This window comes from Phascolarctos cinereus, unplaced genomic scaffold (genome assembly GCF_003287225.1).
Source record: "Phascolarctos cinereus isolate Bilbo 61053 unplaced genomic scaffold, phaCin_HiC Scaffold_5;HRSCAF=322, whole genome shotgun sequence".
In the NCBI taxonomy this organism is placed as follows: domain Eukaryota; kingdom Metazoa; phylum Chordata; class Mammalia; order Diprotodontia; family Phascolarctidae; genus Phascolarctos; species Phascolarctos cinereus.
Genome location: NW_027555958.1, coordinates 174,770,418 through 174,785,606, shown reverse-complemented (window position 1 = coordinate 174,785,606; position 15,189 = coordinate 174,770,418). Strand labels below are relative to the sequence as shown.

The following is a 15,189-nucleotide window of genomic DNA, read 5'->3' as shown; positions in this document are numbered from 1 at the left end:
CAGTGTCTACCCCCCCTCAAAAAAAAGGATCTAATTTATGGATCAATTTAGTCTACATGTATATTTGGACCAATTTGAAATGTATGGTTTATGTCACAGAACAATGTAGTAAGCAGAATTGCAAAACTGGGGGGAAATGCAAGAGGTGAGAGGGTAGGGGAAGATCTTGGAGAGAAATTTCTAGAACAGCTGCTTAACAAAGAAAGGAAAAGACAAGGGCTATAGATTCAAGGAGTAAGATACAAAAGGATGAACTTGGTGGTACAGTAGGAGACACATAACTAGCAGGTGATGCTATTTATAATAGATCTTCCATGATTTCAATCTCCTCCTCTTCTTTTTTTCCCTACACTGTACAAAAGGCAGGTGGCTCATTTGATATTCCACACAGAGAGCCAGAGTCACTAGATTCCCAAGCTTCCCTAAAAACTAAGCAGTACTACACAGGTGGTAGGATCTACATTTCCTCTCTGAATGTATAAAGAGTTGGATGACTGGTTCTCTGGCAATAAGAATAAAACCACTGAGAAAACAACTTCATTTTTCACTAAAAAATGGACCCCTGGAAAATCATACCACCATTCCAGAAGGGGTGTGGAGGTTGTAAGTCTGTGTTTCTCAAAGTTATATTTACTACTTTAAAAAAAAATAAACATAGCAGTTGTCTCTTGCCTCTGTCTAGAGTAAGCTGGCTTTTTGTAAATTTACAGTTGCAGGAAAATCATGTCCATGCCTCAAATACCATGTTATATTACTCTTATTAAGAAAAGTGATACATCTATGACCTATATCAAGATGCTTGCCTTTTCAATGAGAGTGGGTGGGGAGGGAGGAAGGGAGAAAATCTATAACACAAAGTTTTAAAAACACATGTTAAAAATAAAAATTAGGGGGCAGCACAGTAAATAGAGCACCAGCCGTGGATTCAGGAGGACCTGAGTTCAAATTCGGCCTCAGACACATAACACTTACTAGCTTTGTGACCCTGGGCAAGTCACTTAACCCCCATTGCCCAACCAAAAAAAAAAAGAGAGGAAAAAAAGTGATAATAGAACTTATTTCTTCTGTGAATGCAATTTCAAAGCTCAGAAAGATTATTCCTAGATTCACAGAAAACAATTCCCACTGTCATAGGTAAGAGGGATGATTACAAAAGATGGACTATGTTTATTTGGTCCATGATGCAACTAAAATGCACCATTGTAGAAAGAAGTCTAAATTATTAATGGGACCAGCCCAGAAGAGACTAGACACTTAATGTTAGAAGCAAGGTTCTGATGGACATTAAAAGAGAAGTAGGGATATTTTAGGTATCTTATACTTGTTTTCTAATTACTCTGTTTACATGATTTTCATCTCCCCAACCAGATTTTATTTACACCACCCCCCTTTTTTTGGTGGGAAGACAGATTCATGTATTTCTCTTTGCCCTAAACATTAACATTACCTATAGTTCCAGGCTTACAACAATGTTCAACAAATACTTATTGAATTAATTTAAAATAACATAAAAATATTTTAATGTGTATTTTGAAGACTCAGTTAACTCTTTATATACACTTACAGAGGATATTTTTACATAAGGTTTTTCTACATCTCTCATTCCCCATGAAAGACTTATGAGATAACTTATTTTAGTTTTCAGGAAGGGAAATACAGGTTACATAAAAACAGTTTTATTAAAATCATACCTCATGTCACTGGTTAAACTAGAAATAAAATCTGATTAATTTCTTTTTCTAGACAATATTCCATTTCCAGTATCACAGAAAGACAGTATTAGTTATCCCAGCACCTAGCAAAATGCCTTGTACATAGTTGCTTAATAAATGTTTGTTGAATTTAATTGTGCTATTATGTCAGACTAATTGGAATATCAAATTTCCAGGTATTTTCTTCCTTTGATAATTATAATGAGCCATCTTTTTCTCTCTGTTCTGTGGAAAACAGGATTCCATCACTAAGCTCCATGTTGCCAAGTATTAGGAGCCTAATAGGTTCTAAAGTCCTATATAGTGAAGCTATAATATTTTTCTTAAGTAATAATACTACCCATGTTTGTAAGTCAAGGATCTGTGATGCTGTGGGTGTAGGAATGTCTTTCAATTTTTTTTGATGTTCCAAACACATATAATTTGGTAGACATAAGCTTCAGAGAGTTGTCTGAGGCTTAACAGAGCTTAAATGACTTGTGCATCCTCTCACAGCTAGCAAGTATCAGAGTTGGGTTTTGAATCTGGGTTTTCCTAACTCCATGTCCAGCAATTATGTCCACTATGCCAGAATGCCTTTCTATTCTGTACTTAAGGATCCAGAATATTTTTCTTGAATCTCATTTGATATAAAATTGTGCAGAGGAAAGGATATTTAATGCTTATATTACAAAATGGACTTAGAGTTAAAGAGTTTGTGACAGTAAGTCTACTTACAAAAAGCAGCCCAGGTAAACTAGAAGCTATGGGCTTTCTACAACCTACTTTGAATAGCTCATCTTGTCTGAATAAAATACAGAAATTTTTAGAGTAGTTTATGACAGTTCAACAAAATAGACTTTCTGCTCTATATATTCTGGCTTGGATATATTATGCTTTCACACTTGAAAGTATTACAAATCAAGGAATGAGAAAGCAATCATAATGTTCACTAAGACAGAACACACTAGTGGGAAAATTAATAAGGCTGAAAGAAGAACACTAATTCAAAGCAATGCCATTACTCTTCAGTATGAAGAAAAGAATTATAGTCCCTTGTGAAATGAATGAAAGGAAGCATCACATTCTTATTATAAGAAGTAACTCTTGGCTAGAAAGAGGATCATAATTGGGATATCAATGACAGTAGTAAAGAAAGTTTCAAAGCATGAGATCATCAAGCCTCTAGGAAGTCGAGCAAATGCCAGATGTCCAACTATTTGCTACTAATTGTGAGTAATTAACAAATATGGTATTTGAGGTGGGAAAATAGGATAAAGTTGAAAGCTGAGATTCATCATAAAATAAAAAAATTAACAATTAACAAAATGGCTAATTAGGTGGAAATAAAATCTTAAATTCACCAAAAACATGAAAAAAAACCACATTATAAATATTTTGGGCAATCTTCTTGTATGTAGACCACAGTCATTTTCAAAAACAAGTAAGACTTGTTCAGTGAGAAGAGCAAAAAATCTGCAATATTAACATTTTAGATTCTGTTTTTAAAATCTTTCTAGCTATAAAATGGAGGTTGAGTATATCTGTTACTTAAGTATCTTATGATTGTAAGGTACCTTCAACATTTAAAGTCCATTATAAAAACTGAAAATGGTAATGAATTACCATCTTAGAATAAAAAGCACTAAAAAATTTTATAGTAAGTAAATGCTTACTTACATTGTATATAGCAGACAGTACTTAAAAATACTTTACATGAGTTAGAATTTTAAATTAGGACTGTAAAGTGGAATTTATAGTACTTCTGATGTATTTTATATGAATACAATCAGCCTAATCAAAACAAAAAATTAATTAAAAACCTATCATGACCAAAACGTATTATTTCTAAGGAATACAGCCTGAAATTATATGCAGAGTGATAAGTTAATATAAATAAGGGGAAAAGTCAAAAACTTTGAGCCATTCATATATACACTAACTCCTATTACATAGGTAGCTGCATCAAGTAAGTGGAGCCTTTATTTTAGCTGAGATTACAACACTGATATTTGATAAGCAACACAACTTCCTGGGTCACCTAGGAAAGTGTAACAATTAAGTAATAACACAGAAGAAAAGGTGAATTAATGAAATTACATTATTAGAATTAATGAAGAACATAAATCATAAGCTGGATAAATGAATTTAAAGAACGCTCAATTTTTAAAGCAATGTTTTTTAGGATTACAAATATATATATATATATACACACACATTATATATATACGTACATAATGTGTGTGTATATGTATATATATATCTAATTTGATAAATGATGCCATATTAAACATGGTAGATTCTTCCAGGCATGTCAAAGATTTCCTAGGAATGTCACAGCCTATTTGAGCTACAAGATAGGAATAGTATCATTGGTTCATTTTACAGAGTGCCAGTGAATTTATTAAACAACTATCATATATTTGTATCAAGATTATGAGTGAAATTGCTCTATTAGTTGATATAAAATACTAAAAATATACTTCAAATACAAACCTTGATTTATTTTATTTTCTGTGTTCACTTGGACTTTAATCTACCTGTCTTCATAAGATATTCTTCAAATCAAATTATGCTGTAACTATAGCTTTTTTCAATGCATTAAAGTTCAAGATCAAAAGAACTTGGTTACAGTTTCATGTCAAAGAAGTTATTTGAATTTACACACAAATTGTGCAAAATGTATTAGAAAATAACTCAACGTCTTCTCCCATTTACTATTCTTCAAAGACAGAGAACTTAAGAATTGTCTTACCTGACTGGGTTCTGTTCCAGTAACACTCAAGTCTTGAATGGATCTACGCCTTGGCTGTCCGTTGCCTGCTAGAGAGAAAGAAAATAAAACTCACATCTATTTTGAAATAAAACAAGGGTACAGCAAGAAGTTGGACTTTAGATAAATCCAAAGAAAGAAACAAAGTGTGGAAAAAAAGTATGACAGTTTGGGTGCAGAGGAAGAAAAAGGAGAGAGGAAAAGAAGAGGAAAGGAGAAGAGACAGCTGCAATGTTTTAACTCAAAAAATGCTGGCCTGCAACAGAAAGTATATCCTAATACAATAACCACTCCTACCACATGAATAGCTGCTACTCTCTCTTCCACCATCTTCTGTCATGTGTTTAAATAGGATTAATGCTTGGGGGCTGGGGCTGATGACGGCATCTATTTCGAGGGCCTTACGTTATGCAAGACAGCTAGGCACGCTGTAAGACACCACTAGCTTTAACCTGTAGTCTTTTTTGTTGTTGTTGTTGTTGTTGTTTTCAAGCCCCACTATCTTTAGGCTCACCTTGTTTGCTTACATTAAGAAATATCCAAAACCAAATATTTAGTTCAATATTAGTCTTCATCAGAATTTAAGACCCAGTACACAGTAGGTGCTTAATAAATTTGCTGAACTGAATATAACATTTAAACCATCTGTGAACAAAAACTTCCCCTCATTTTCCTATATGGCCAAACAACTATCCTCTTTTCCTATTAAACATAAATCTTGTTCTTGTGAATAGATTGTGATTTTTAAAGTTATACAATCAAAAAAATCCCATCACTTGATGAAAGAAAAACATATCTTTAAAAACTGAATGAATTAAGCAGTAATTTCACTGGGCACTTTTTTTTTTTTTAAGGAATAGGATTGTTTATATAGTATCTCCTAAGATGAGAGATCAGCTGTCCAAAAGGAAACACCAAAATGCTCTGAGTAACAGCTGACACAATGCTCTACATTCTTTCGACTTTGAAAGCTGGATTACGTAACTTTCCTACTAGCAGGCAGCACTCAGAAACATTCATTCTAGCACTCTGAGCACATACCATTCATACTCACTGTTTCGTAACCTACACATCACATTGATCTCTCCAACTTTGGCTCTAATTGGTGGCATAATTCAGTACATATATTGCTGTCAGCATCACAAAGTACTTATCTGACACAAATTTAAATGAACCTTTAAAAATAATAATGCTTTTGTGCATGAATATATTTAAAATAACAACTCAATCTAGTAGTATGAAGCTGAATTCTTACATATACTCTTAAGAGAATTATCCTTACATTTATCTGCATTTTCATTCAAAGATCCCAAAGCATTCAACCTTTTTAATGTGAAAAAATTAGTTCTAATAAAGTATTTAATAATGAAACTTAGTACACAACGGTATTAATGATAATACTGTCAATTCAATGTTTCTCGAAGACAGAAATGATATCGTCCATGACTAAAAACAATTTCGGACACACTTCATTCAACAACCCAATTCTAAAATTAGCTTGGATAAAACAGGCTCATAAAAGTGTCTGGGATTCTCATTTCACATTAGCAACATTTGTGAATCTAAGAAACATAGTATATGTGTCCCTAAACCATTAGATCATCACTGCAATAAAAACAAAACCAAACTGAAACATTCAGATTGGGGTGGGGAAGGAATAGGGAATCAAAACTTTTAAGGGAATAGAGGAAAGCAGAACCGAGAGAGTCAAAGAGTGAATGCCTTTAAATGAGGAATTTTCAAGCTAGTAGGAAGAGCCAAAGCAAGCAGTACTGGGTGATGCATTTCAATTAGCATAACCATGGCAGAAACCATCTGGCAAACAGTTCATACAAAGTAAAAAAAGGATTGCAATCAACAAATACTTGTTGCTCCAATATTAAGCTTTAAGCCATAATTTGGAAATATGAATGTAAAATAATCCATCTCCTGTTATCTCAAATGAAAATTACTAGATCTGTTCCTAGGAAATTTTGATTGATTCTAATTTTTTTTACACTATAGAATACTAATTTGACAACTCGCTAATTTTATACTTTTGTATGGTTCCCTGAAATACACATACCTACATTACACATAGTACTGTAAAAGAATGAGCAGAAACATAGTAGAGCAAGGTAGATTGTTTCCTGATTGATTCTAAGTGACAATATGAATACCAAGGCTAGTTTTGAAGTCACAACTGAACAGAGCTTTCTTAGTTAACCACAAGGAACACTTTACTTTAGAACCAAGTAGACAGGCCAAGTATATGGTTTGAAATGATAGGTGGGGAAAATATTTTCATGACCTATCTGTCTTACATCACTGAATCCAGTTCTCTAGGCAGTAATGTCATATAAAGAGATGGCTTTTGAAATCAGCTGATTTATCTTTGGGCCTGTTGAAAATGAACAAGCAGGCTTTACATGAACCTGCTTCCTTGGTCTAGGAATTGGAATCAGAAGTTCCTGAAAAAATGCCTTATGGTCTTGGCTCAATGCCTTCAAATTCCTTACACTCTTGGCTCAGTAAGGCCTTCTCTTCCCCACCCCACCACCTTTCTAGGTAATTATTTTAAACTTCTCCAAAAACTTTCTCTCCTTTCTTCCTCTCCTGCCACTCATACTTCATACCTTTCTTCCAAATGACCTCCCTACACCTGCTTTGATATATAGGACATTTTCTGTTCTTGATTTTGTATTCTTAGCTTTGACTATTCAAATTTCTGCTTTGTGATGTGACTCTCAAGATACCTTTCTTCACATGCTAATAGCACTTCACATTGCACTATTACATCATTTATTATTCAGAATTAGGCATTTCAATTTGTGTGCACCATCAGATCCCAATTTGGTGCTTAGGCAGTTTTTGTGTTAACACTTACAGATAAAAGTAGTAGCCTTTTATTAGAGGAAGGTATCACTGGACCTTTGCCTTCTAAAGGACTCTAGAAAGATCAATGATATGGTATCTGTACTTAGCACAGTGCTTGGCACACAGTGGGAGCTCAATAAATTCTTGCTCCCTTCCTCAATACTACCTCTGTGGAGGGTTATCCTTCCAGAGGTCCAGTTAAGGTCAATACCATCGGGTTGCCCTTTACCTGGTGTTCAAACTGTACTAAAACTCTAGGAAGCAGGAAGAAATGAAGATAAAATAAGGCTTATGATGGTATAGCAACCACTCTGGGTGACTTTCTAGTTCCTTGTTAGTGTTAAAGATATTTTACACAGAACTTCCTATCAATTAATTTATAAACTCCCACCAAACTTCATCTTAAAGGTCTTACCATTCCCCCCTTTTTATATATCTGCAGCATTTACAGAATTTTCCACATTTTTCCATTAGCAGCATTGTCTACAAAAATATTCCCTAAATGACAAGGCATTTGGCTCCATCTCCAACTATCACTGCAAAAACAGAGATTAGTGACTGCAGGATTCTATTTTACCCCAAACAACAACAACAACAACAACAAAAGAACCCTGAGTATCATTTAAAAAATCAGAACCAGTTTTTTTGCTGCACCAGGTTTGTCAATTTAAAGAATATGAAGGTATATACCTTTAGTTACTATGGAATTTAATTTTTAAAATGTAAAAACACACATCGTCTTATTGTTTACTTATTAAGTTCTAAAAGTAATTTTATATGCATAAAGACAACTATAATTTAAAGGACCTCTTTAAAATCCTGGAAAGCTATACTTAAAAAAGAGAAAACATAAGCAAAATACCTTACAAAAAAGTTCCTGTATTAACCTGACTGAAATCAATAATTTGTTTTATCATTTCTCTGAGAACAACATGTTGAGCATATAACTCATCAGAACATTAAATCACTTAAGCATTTTTACTCAATTATTTTAAGCTCAGAAATTACAAAAGAGGTAGCAATGCACCGCTATACCACTTTTTAAATTTTCAAACTGAAGCACTTATAAGCCCTTCATCTATATGCTTGATGGAGGATATTCAAGTATTCATAAAAAGGGGCTAGGAGTGAAAGAGGAGGGAAAAAATTGTCTTAGATTAAGTTAATAACTCAACCCTCAGTTCTGCATGTCAGGATCTTATAATAACATTAACAGAATTACTTAATTATAAAATCCTCTGTAAAAGCAGCTACATTTTATAATGACAGAAACCAATCTGAGTACAAACTCTGGGCAATTAATATTATTACTAGAGTAGTATAAATAGTTGATGACCACTGCATCTTTTAGAGATAATGACTGGTTCTGTTAAACATCTTTCTCCTATCAATTTCAAAATGCATTGTGAATTTCTGGTTAGTTTTTGTTTAAAGATAACCAGTACTATATAATTCAAGACAAGGCTAAATGGCTTGGTCAAGCCTATGCTTGTCTTACACACGAGAAACCGTGAACAACATTCTGGGTTTCTCAATGGTTAAACTGAATTCCTGTTTCGCTATTGTTACTGTCTACCTGTATACACTATTGCTGCACTTAACATACATTTTTCAATTGGCTAGCTTCCTGCTGCTTGTTTGTAGACCAAGCCATCCCAAATCCTAAAATTCTGAACTTCTTAAAATCACAAACCACTCAATACTTTTCTCCTGTATCACCCCCATTCTCCCAACCCCCCCCCATTATAAAATACAGGTATGATACAATGGATCAGTTCTTACTGTGACTGATAGGGTGTTTCAAGACTATAATCTCTATTATTAACATGTTTTCCACCAAGGCAAGAAAAAGTACTGTCACTCAGGAAAAAATATTTGGCATGGGCAACAAAAGAGATAAAAAAGGATAAAAAATGGCATACAAATCAGAAGATAACTGAGTAAACAAAGATCTCCACTTTTTAAAATTCTAACTCAAGAAGACTAAAAAAGCCATAAAACCTTAAAGCATTTCACTAAAGAAGGGATTAAAAGAAAATGCTTTAACTTAGACATGAAGATTACAACCCTTATCCCTAAGCTCTGATAGCTGGAAAACACTTAAGAAAATCTCTCTAAGAAAAATCCTGGGGCAGCTAGGTGGCGCAGTGGATAGAGCACCAGACCCGGAGTCAGGAGGACCTGAGTTCAAATATGACCTCAGACACATAACACTTACTAGCTGTGTGACCCTGGGCAAGTCACTTAACCCCACTGCCTTAAAAAAAAAGAAAAAAAAAGAAAAATCCCAAATTTACTAGCTCACAAAAAGTTCAATAAATAAACATAAAAAACAAAGTTAACTAGTCTGAATACTTACTTGAGAACTTTTACATGACATAAACATCTTCCCTTTCCCTTAAGGTAATCAAGTATCTACCCCTAACTTGGGATATATAGAATAATCTGTTCAGAACTAGCACCTCTGAGGGCTTGCCAGACCCTTTCCAGGGATACTCATCCACCTTTGGTGTCCACCTGATTCACCCAACTCTCACCTGTGGCTCCAAGAAGCTGCACCATGTCCAGCGGCCACACCCTGGTAAACCATCTTGGCAGATGGGCCAAACCAGGTTGAGAGTAACTGACAGGCCTTAAATCTGTCAGTGATTTAGGGGGATGTGAAGACTTTCCCTGGAGGGATGGGAGGATGAGAACAATTTGTTCCAAGGGCATGAAGGCAGCTGAAGCAGGCAGAGCAGTGCACTCACAGCTTGGTGAGGCATCAAAGATGACAAGGTCATCCACTGCACCTCAGGCCACTGCTAGTTGTCTTGACTTTTATCCTGCCACTGGATTATGACGACTCAGGAAGAGAGAATGAGGCTGATGACTCTGTGAAACTCTGCTGCACTTGATCCAATTCATGCTCAAGTCAAGACATCACTCAGTGATGTCACTGGTCCTTTTGAAAATGAAGGACAAACAACAAGAGCTACCACTAACTTACTGAGGCAGCAATAAGCCATGTGGAAGGACCTTTTATAGAAAACAAAAACAAGCAGGACTGCACATTCCAGTGGTGCTTTTAGCTAAGTTGAGGATGACATGTTTGATATTTCTTTTGCTGTGGATTGCTCCCTTCACTGTCTCATCCCTATTCTAGAGCAAAGGTGCACAACATGACTCACAAATAGTTCCTGTCTACTGAATTAAAGACTAACAATACATCAATAAATGTTTTAGCTATAAGTTGCTTCTGTCTTCTGAATGGAATAAGGTATTAAAGTGAAATGTAATGGAATAATTTTGCCCTGATTCTCTTGTTATACAAGCTATTATTCCGGGAAACTTAGTACTTTGTTAGAGAAAGTGGGTGAAGAATTTTAAAGGAAGGGACTAATTTGGGGGCAATAAAGAATTTTCCTTTATAATATGGATAGGATAGAACCATATTTTTATATGTTTTTGCATAAAGAAGACAAATGCAACTAAAATTAGAGTGGAAATAAATAACTGGGAATAAAACCTCTGCAGCAAGTTTTGCTCATAAGGACCTCATTTCCAAGACATGTAAGCCACTCCCCAAATAGTAAACAGTTAAATTATATTAACAGGCAGGTTTCCTAAGGAAGAAATCCAAATGATCAATAGCCATATAAAAAAATCACTAATAATACAACCCTGAGTTTACACCTCCCACCCATCAGATTGATAAAATTTACTAAAAAAGGAAAACAACATGTTAGAGGGAAAAGTCATTCTGGAAAGCAATTTGGAACTAAGTTGACAGACTTACTAAACTGTGCATAACATTTGATCCAGTGATACCACTAGCAGGTCTATATCCCAAAGAGCTCAAAAAAAAAATAAAGAAAAGGACAAAATATTTATATCAATTCTTTTTGTAGCAGCAAAGAACAGGAAACCAAGAGGGTGAACATCAACTGTTATGGAATACTATTAGGCCAAAAGAAACAAAGAAGGGAATGGCTTCAGAGGCATGTGGGAAGATTTGTATGAACTGATGCAGGATGAAGTGAGCAGAACCAGGAGAACAATTTATGTAATAACAACACTGTAAAAACAACAACTTTGAAAGCACATGAATTCTAATTCAAAGAACAGCCATGATTCCAGAGGACTGATGATGAAGCATGTTATCTACTTCCTGACAAAGAGTATGTAATAGAATCAGGATGCAGAATGAGGCATATTTTGCTTGAATCTGCATGTATTATAAAGGTTTTGCTTTTCAATGGTAAAGGAATATGGGAGGGAGAGAAAATTGATTTTAGTTCATTGAAAAAAAATACAATACAAAAAAGACCTGGGGGCTTTTCTTTTTCTTTGTGGAACAAATATAAAATCCTCTGTTTGGTTTTTGAAACTCTTTATAGCCTGGACTCTTCCTAACTTTCTAGTCTTCTTACATCTTACTTTCCTCCTCTGTACTCTGCAGTCAAGTGACACTGGCCTCCTTGCTGCTCTTCACAAAAGACATCCATTTCCCAAACTCCATGCATTTTCACTGGCTATCCCCCATGCTTGGAATGCCCTTTCTCTTTTTGTCCCTCCTGCAATAGGTATATCAAGGACAAGCATATCCTATAAATCTCAGCACCAAATATGTCTAATGTAGAACTTTCTAGTAAGTTTTTGGGTGATTTACCAGGGTCTGCTTGACTGTTTTCTGTTTTGCTAGGCAAGGAGTAATTCAGGGTCCCTCTGCCTATTATTTGACGATATGTAGCTAAAAGGGAAACTTTCCCCAAGAAATCTTGAACAAAATGTTCCATGATATTACTTTGTTCTACCTAAATTTCCTTAACCAGCAAATCTTAATTATATTCACCATCAAAGTCAGCTAAGTTGACAGTTAAAATAAGTCCAAGTAGGGTAAAATGGTCATGTCAAGAGCAGCTGAGAAATTAGTTTTTAGTACTGAAAGGCTAATTATACAGTAATGATAGACAATAGATCATTTAATATCACGGTCTTTGAATCAAAGAATTCTCCCTAAAGAACTGAGGGGAAAAGAATCTTCCTAATCAACTGCTCTCCAGATGAAGCAGAAACACTGATACTCCTGTTATTCAAGTTTCCTAATAATATTATGCTAATCAGTGGGTACTGTGAGGATGTACAATTCAGAGCCCATCTAAGGGGCTGTTGAATACGTTATTAGTATGCAGCATGAACACATGTTCCTCCATTAATTTTCTAATCTGATACCTTACTGTGCTACAGAAATGACTGGGCTCTTGAAGGCTGTCAATGAAACAAGATTTAGAAGGTTCCACCAAGGTGTAAAATCTCTTGGGGTATGAGTATTAGTGACAGACTATGTGTCTGCCATCCAAAGACCAACGTAAGTAAATTCATAGAGGTCACCTTAGAGGACTGTCTATAGCAATTCATGAAAATGACTACTATGGAATGAAGGTACTACAATTTGCACCAGTGGAAGGATTATCTACACTAACTAAATATAGATGCTAAAAGCATTCTCTATGGCCTAACTAGGCTAGAGAAAGGTTATGCAAAATGCTTTTGTTGTATGGATCTGAGGCCGATTCTCTCATGTTGATTTAAATCTAAGTGGCTAGCTTATACTTGCCCCTATAAAAAGGTAACTTTTGCTGAGTAACTCGATTAGAAAAAAAAAGGGGGGGGAGCCCTAAACTTTGAGCAATGACAATTTATTTGCTAATGGTCAGGTATCTTATAGACAGATGACATTAAAGGAAGACAGAAAAGTAAGGATATTAGGCTCTTACACATTTGTTTCATCATGCTGCTACACTCCAGGATTAACTATTTAGTTACTGTGAAAAGTGATTAAGATCTTCAGAGTCAAAGTCTTTGACTTTTGGTGACTCCCTGTGGAAATTTTAAGAATTTAAGAAACAGAAAACTTTAAAAAGGATCACAGATTTCATAAATAAAAAAAATAGCCTATACTTAATATAAATAAGCTAATTTTGATCACCCATGAGTTCCGGGACTGTATTTCATTCTACACAGTATTTTGTGCCAAAGGAAAAACATTAATTTTGGAAACATTATTTCAGACAATACTGGGATTACTTCAATCTTAATGCAAAAATATGTGTGTGTATGAATTCTCAGTTGGGTTTCTATGCTTCTAAATTCATTTTTAATACATCAAAAAGTGTTTTCTTTGGCTATACCATATAACTTTCTGGGAAATAAATTAATTCAAACAAAAAACTCAAACTACAACTTAGGAAATTCTATGAAAATGAGGATCATTAGACTTTAAATACTCTCTACCCTCATCATTATTAGGAAAATTTGGCCCATTCCCAAAGGGTGGGTTACATTTTGATGTCAATTTATCTATGAAATATTAGAGATTATATATGATATATATCTTTTCCAAAAAAACTACTTCCAATCCTGAAGGTAGTGTCTTTTTGTCAAAAAGAAGAGTTCATTTATTTGCAGTAAAGATTTAATTAGAAAATATGGCAAAAATGTTTACAAAAATAAACTGTTGGATGAAACATCCATTTTATGAATGTGTAGCTCTATCAACTGATGACAAAATCAAATATTTCCAACTCAAAAGTAACAACGTAAATTAAAATTATAAGAGTTGAGATTCTTTTATGATTTCAATCACAGCTCCACCTGAATTTATCTTAATTTATAATGGAGGCAAGGTATTTCCAAGCACAACATTGACCATACAAAGCATAGCCATGCAGAAAGCTACATGCTCAATATCATTAACACTACTGGATAGGTTATAGGTAATTTTTTCCCTCTCATTTATGGAATCACACAGAATTTGAGCCAGAAGAGGCTTCAGTCATCAAGTCCAAATTATATTTGAATAAGAATGCCCCCTACAACACACCAAACAAGTGGCCATTCACTTGTTTATTTTGGATAGCTTTGACCTTTAAGGTTAGAGTGTTCCCTTTTATCAAACCTAAATTGTTCTTTTAGCAACTTGCACTCAACTAATTACTCTTAGTTTGGTCCTCTGGGGCAAAGCAGAACATGTCTAATTCTTTTCCATGACAGCCTTTCAGATATATGGAAAACAGCTATTCTGTTGCTCCTAAATCTTCTCTTTTTCCTGTTAAGTTTCTTTAGGCTCTTTAATTAACCTTTATACAGTATGAATCATCAATAAGTTTTTTCTTTCAGTTTAAATTTGCTTTTTGTGTGGAATTTTTAGTGTTCAACTATAAGACTGGATATCTTGCTACTTCCCTGATTCCTTTACACATTCAAGGGAATCAGAGCTTACCTGGATAATAATGACTATTATTCAGTCAGGATTCAGTGCCATGAAAGACTGGCAACATTTGCAGTAAATGGAGCGTAGGTATCTTACAAGTTAATTTCTTAAACTTAAAGAGCTATTATGGTTGGATAAAATCTCTACATAAAAGTTAACTTACTACTTTTAAAACTTCAAAATCAAGAAGTTAGAAATAAGTCAAAGCTTTAATGTTTCATGTTTCTATCAATCTTTTTTATGTAAATGAAACTCACATAGGTAGCTTTTAGACAAATGTAAATTGTAGATATGAATGCAAAACTGTATATTGTCATGGAAGTAGCAATGTCGTAAAATAAATTTTAGAATATCTGTTTAGATTTCAGTGCATCAGTATAAATGAACTGTGTTTAATAAATATCCCCTGTTTGAACATTTAAGTAATTTCTTTTACTTTTGACCAACAGGGTTACTCGTTTCAACTAATTGCTTGGACTATGCAGAGAGAAGCTCCTTTTGATTCTGACAAATAAAACAGTTCCCAAAGAAGGAAATAATACAAAGCAGAAAAAATTCCTGCTAATAATCTCCTTAAGATCAGGGGTTGGGAGAGAGACAGGCAACTAAATATA

The 15,189-nt window shown here is 34.4% G+C and overlaps 1 protein-coding gene across 5 annotated transcripts in view; it reads right to left on the bottom strand.

Moving 5' to 3' along the window:
* Positions 1-15,189, bottom strand: part of MAP3K7 (mitogen-activated protein kinase kinase kinase 7) — a 79,220-nt gene that overhangs the window by 18,185 nt on the left and 45,846 nt on the right. For 4 of the 5 annotated variants that reach the window (XM_020963063.2, XM_020963064.2, XM_078155236.1 and 1 more), the window contains one exon: positions 4,447-4,514. In XM_020963063.2, coding sequence (XP_020818722.1) covers positions 4,447-4,514 — 68 coding nt within the window. The remainder of the gene's footprint in view (positions 1-4,446; positions 4,515-15,189) is intronic. The other variant, XM_020963065.2, reaches the window with a different exon arrangement.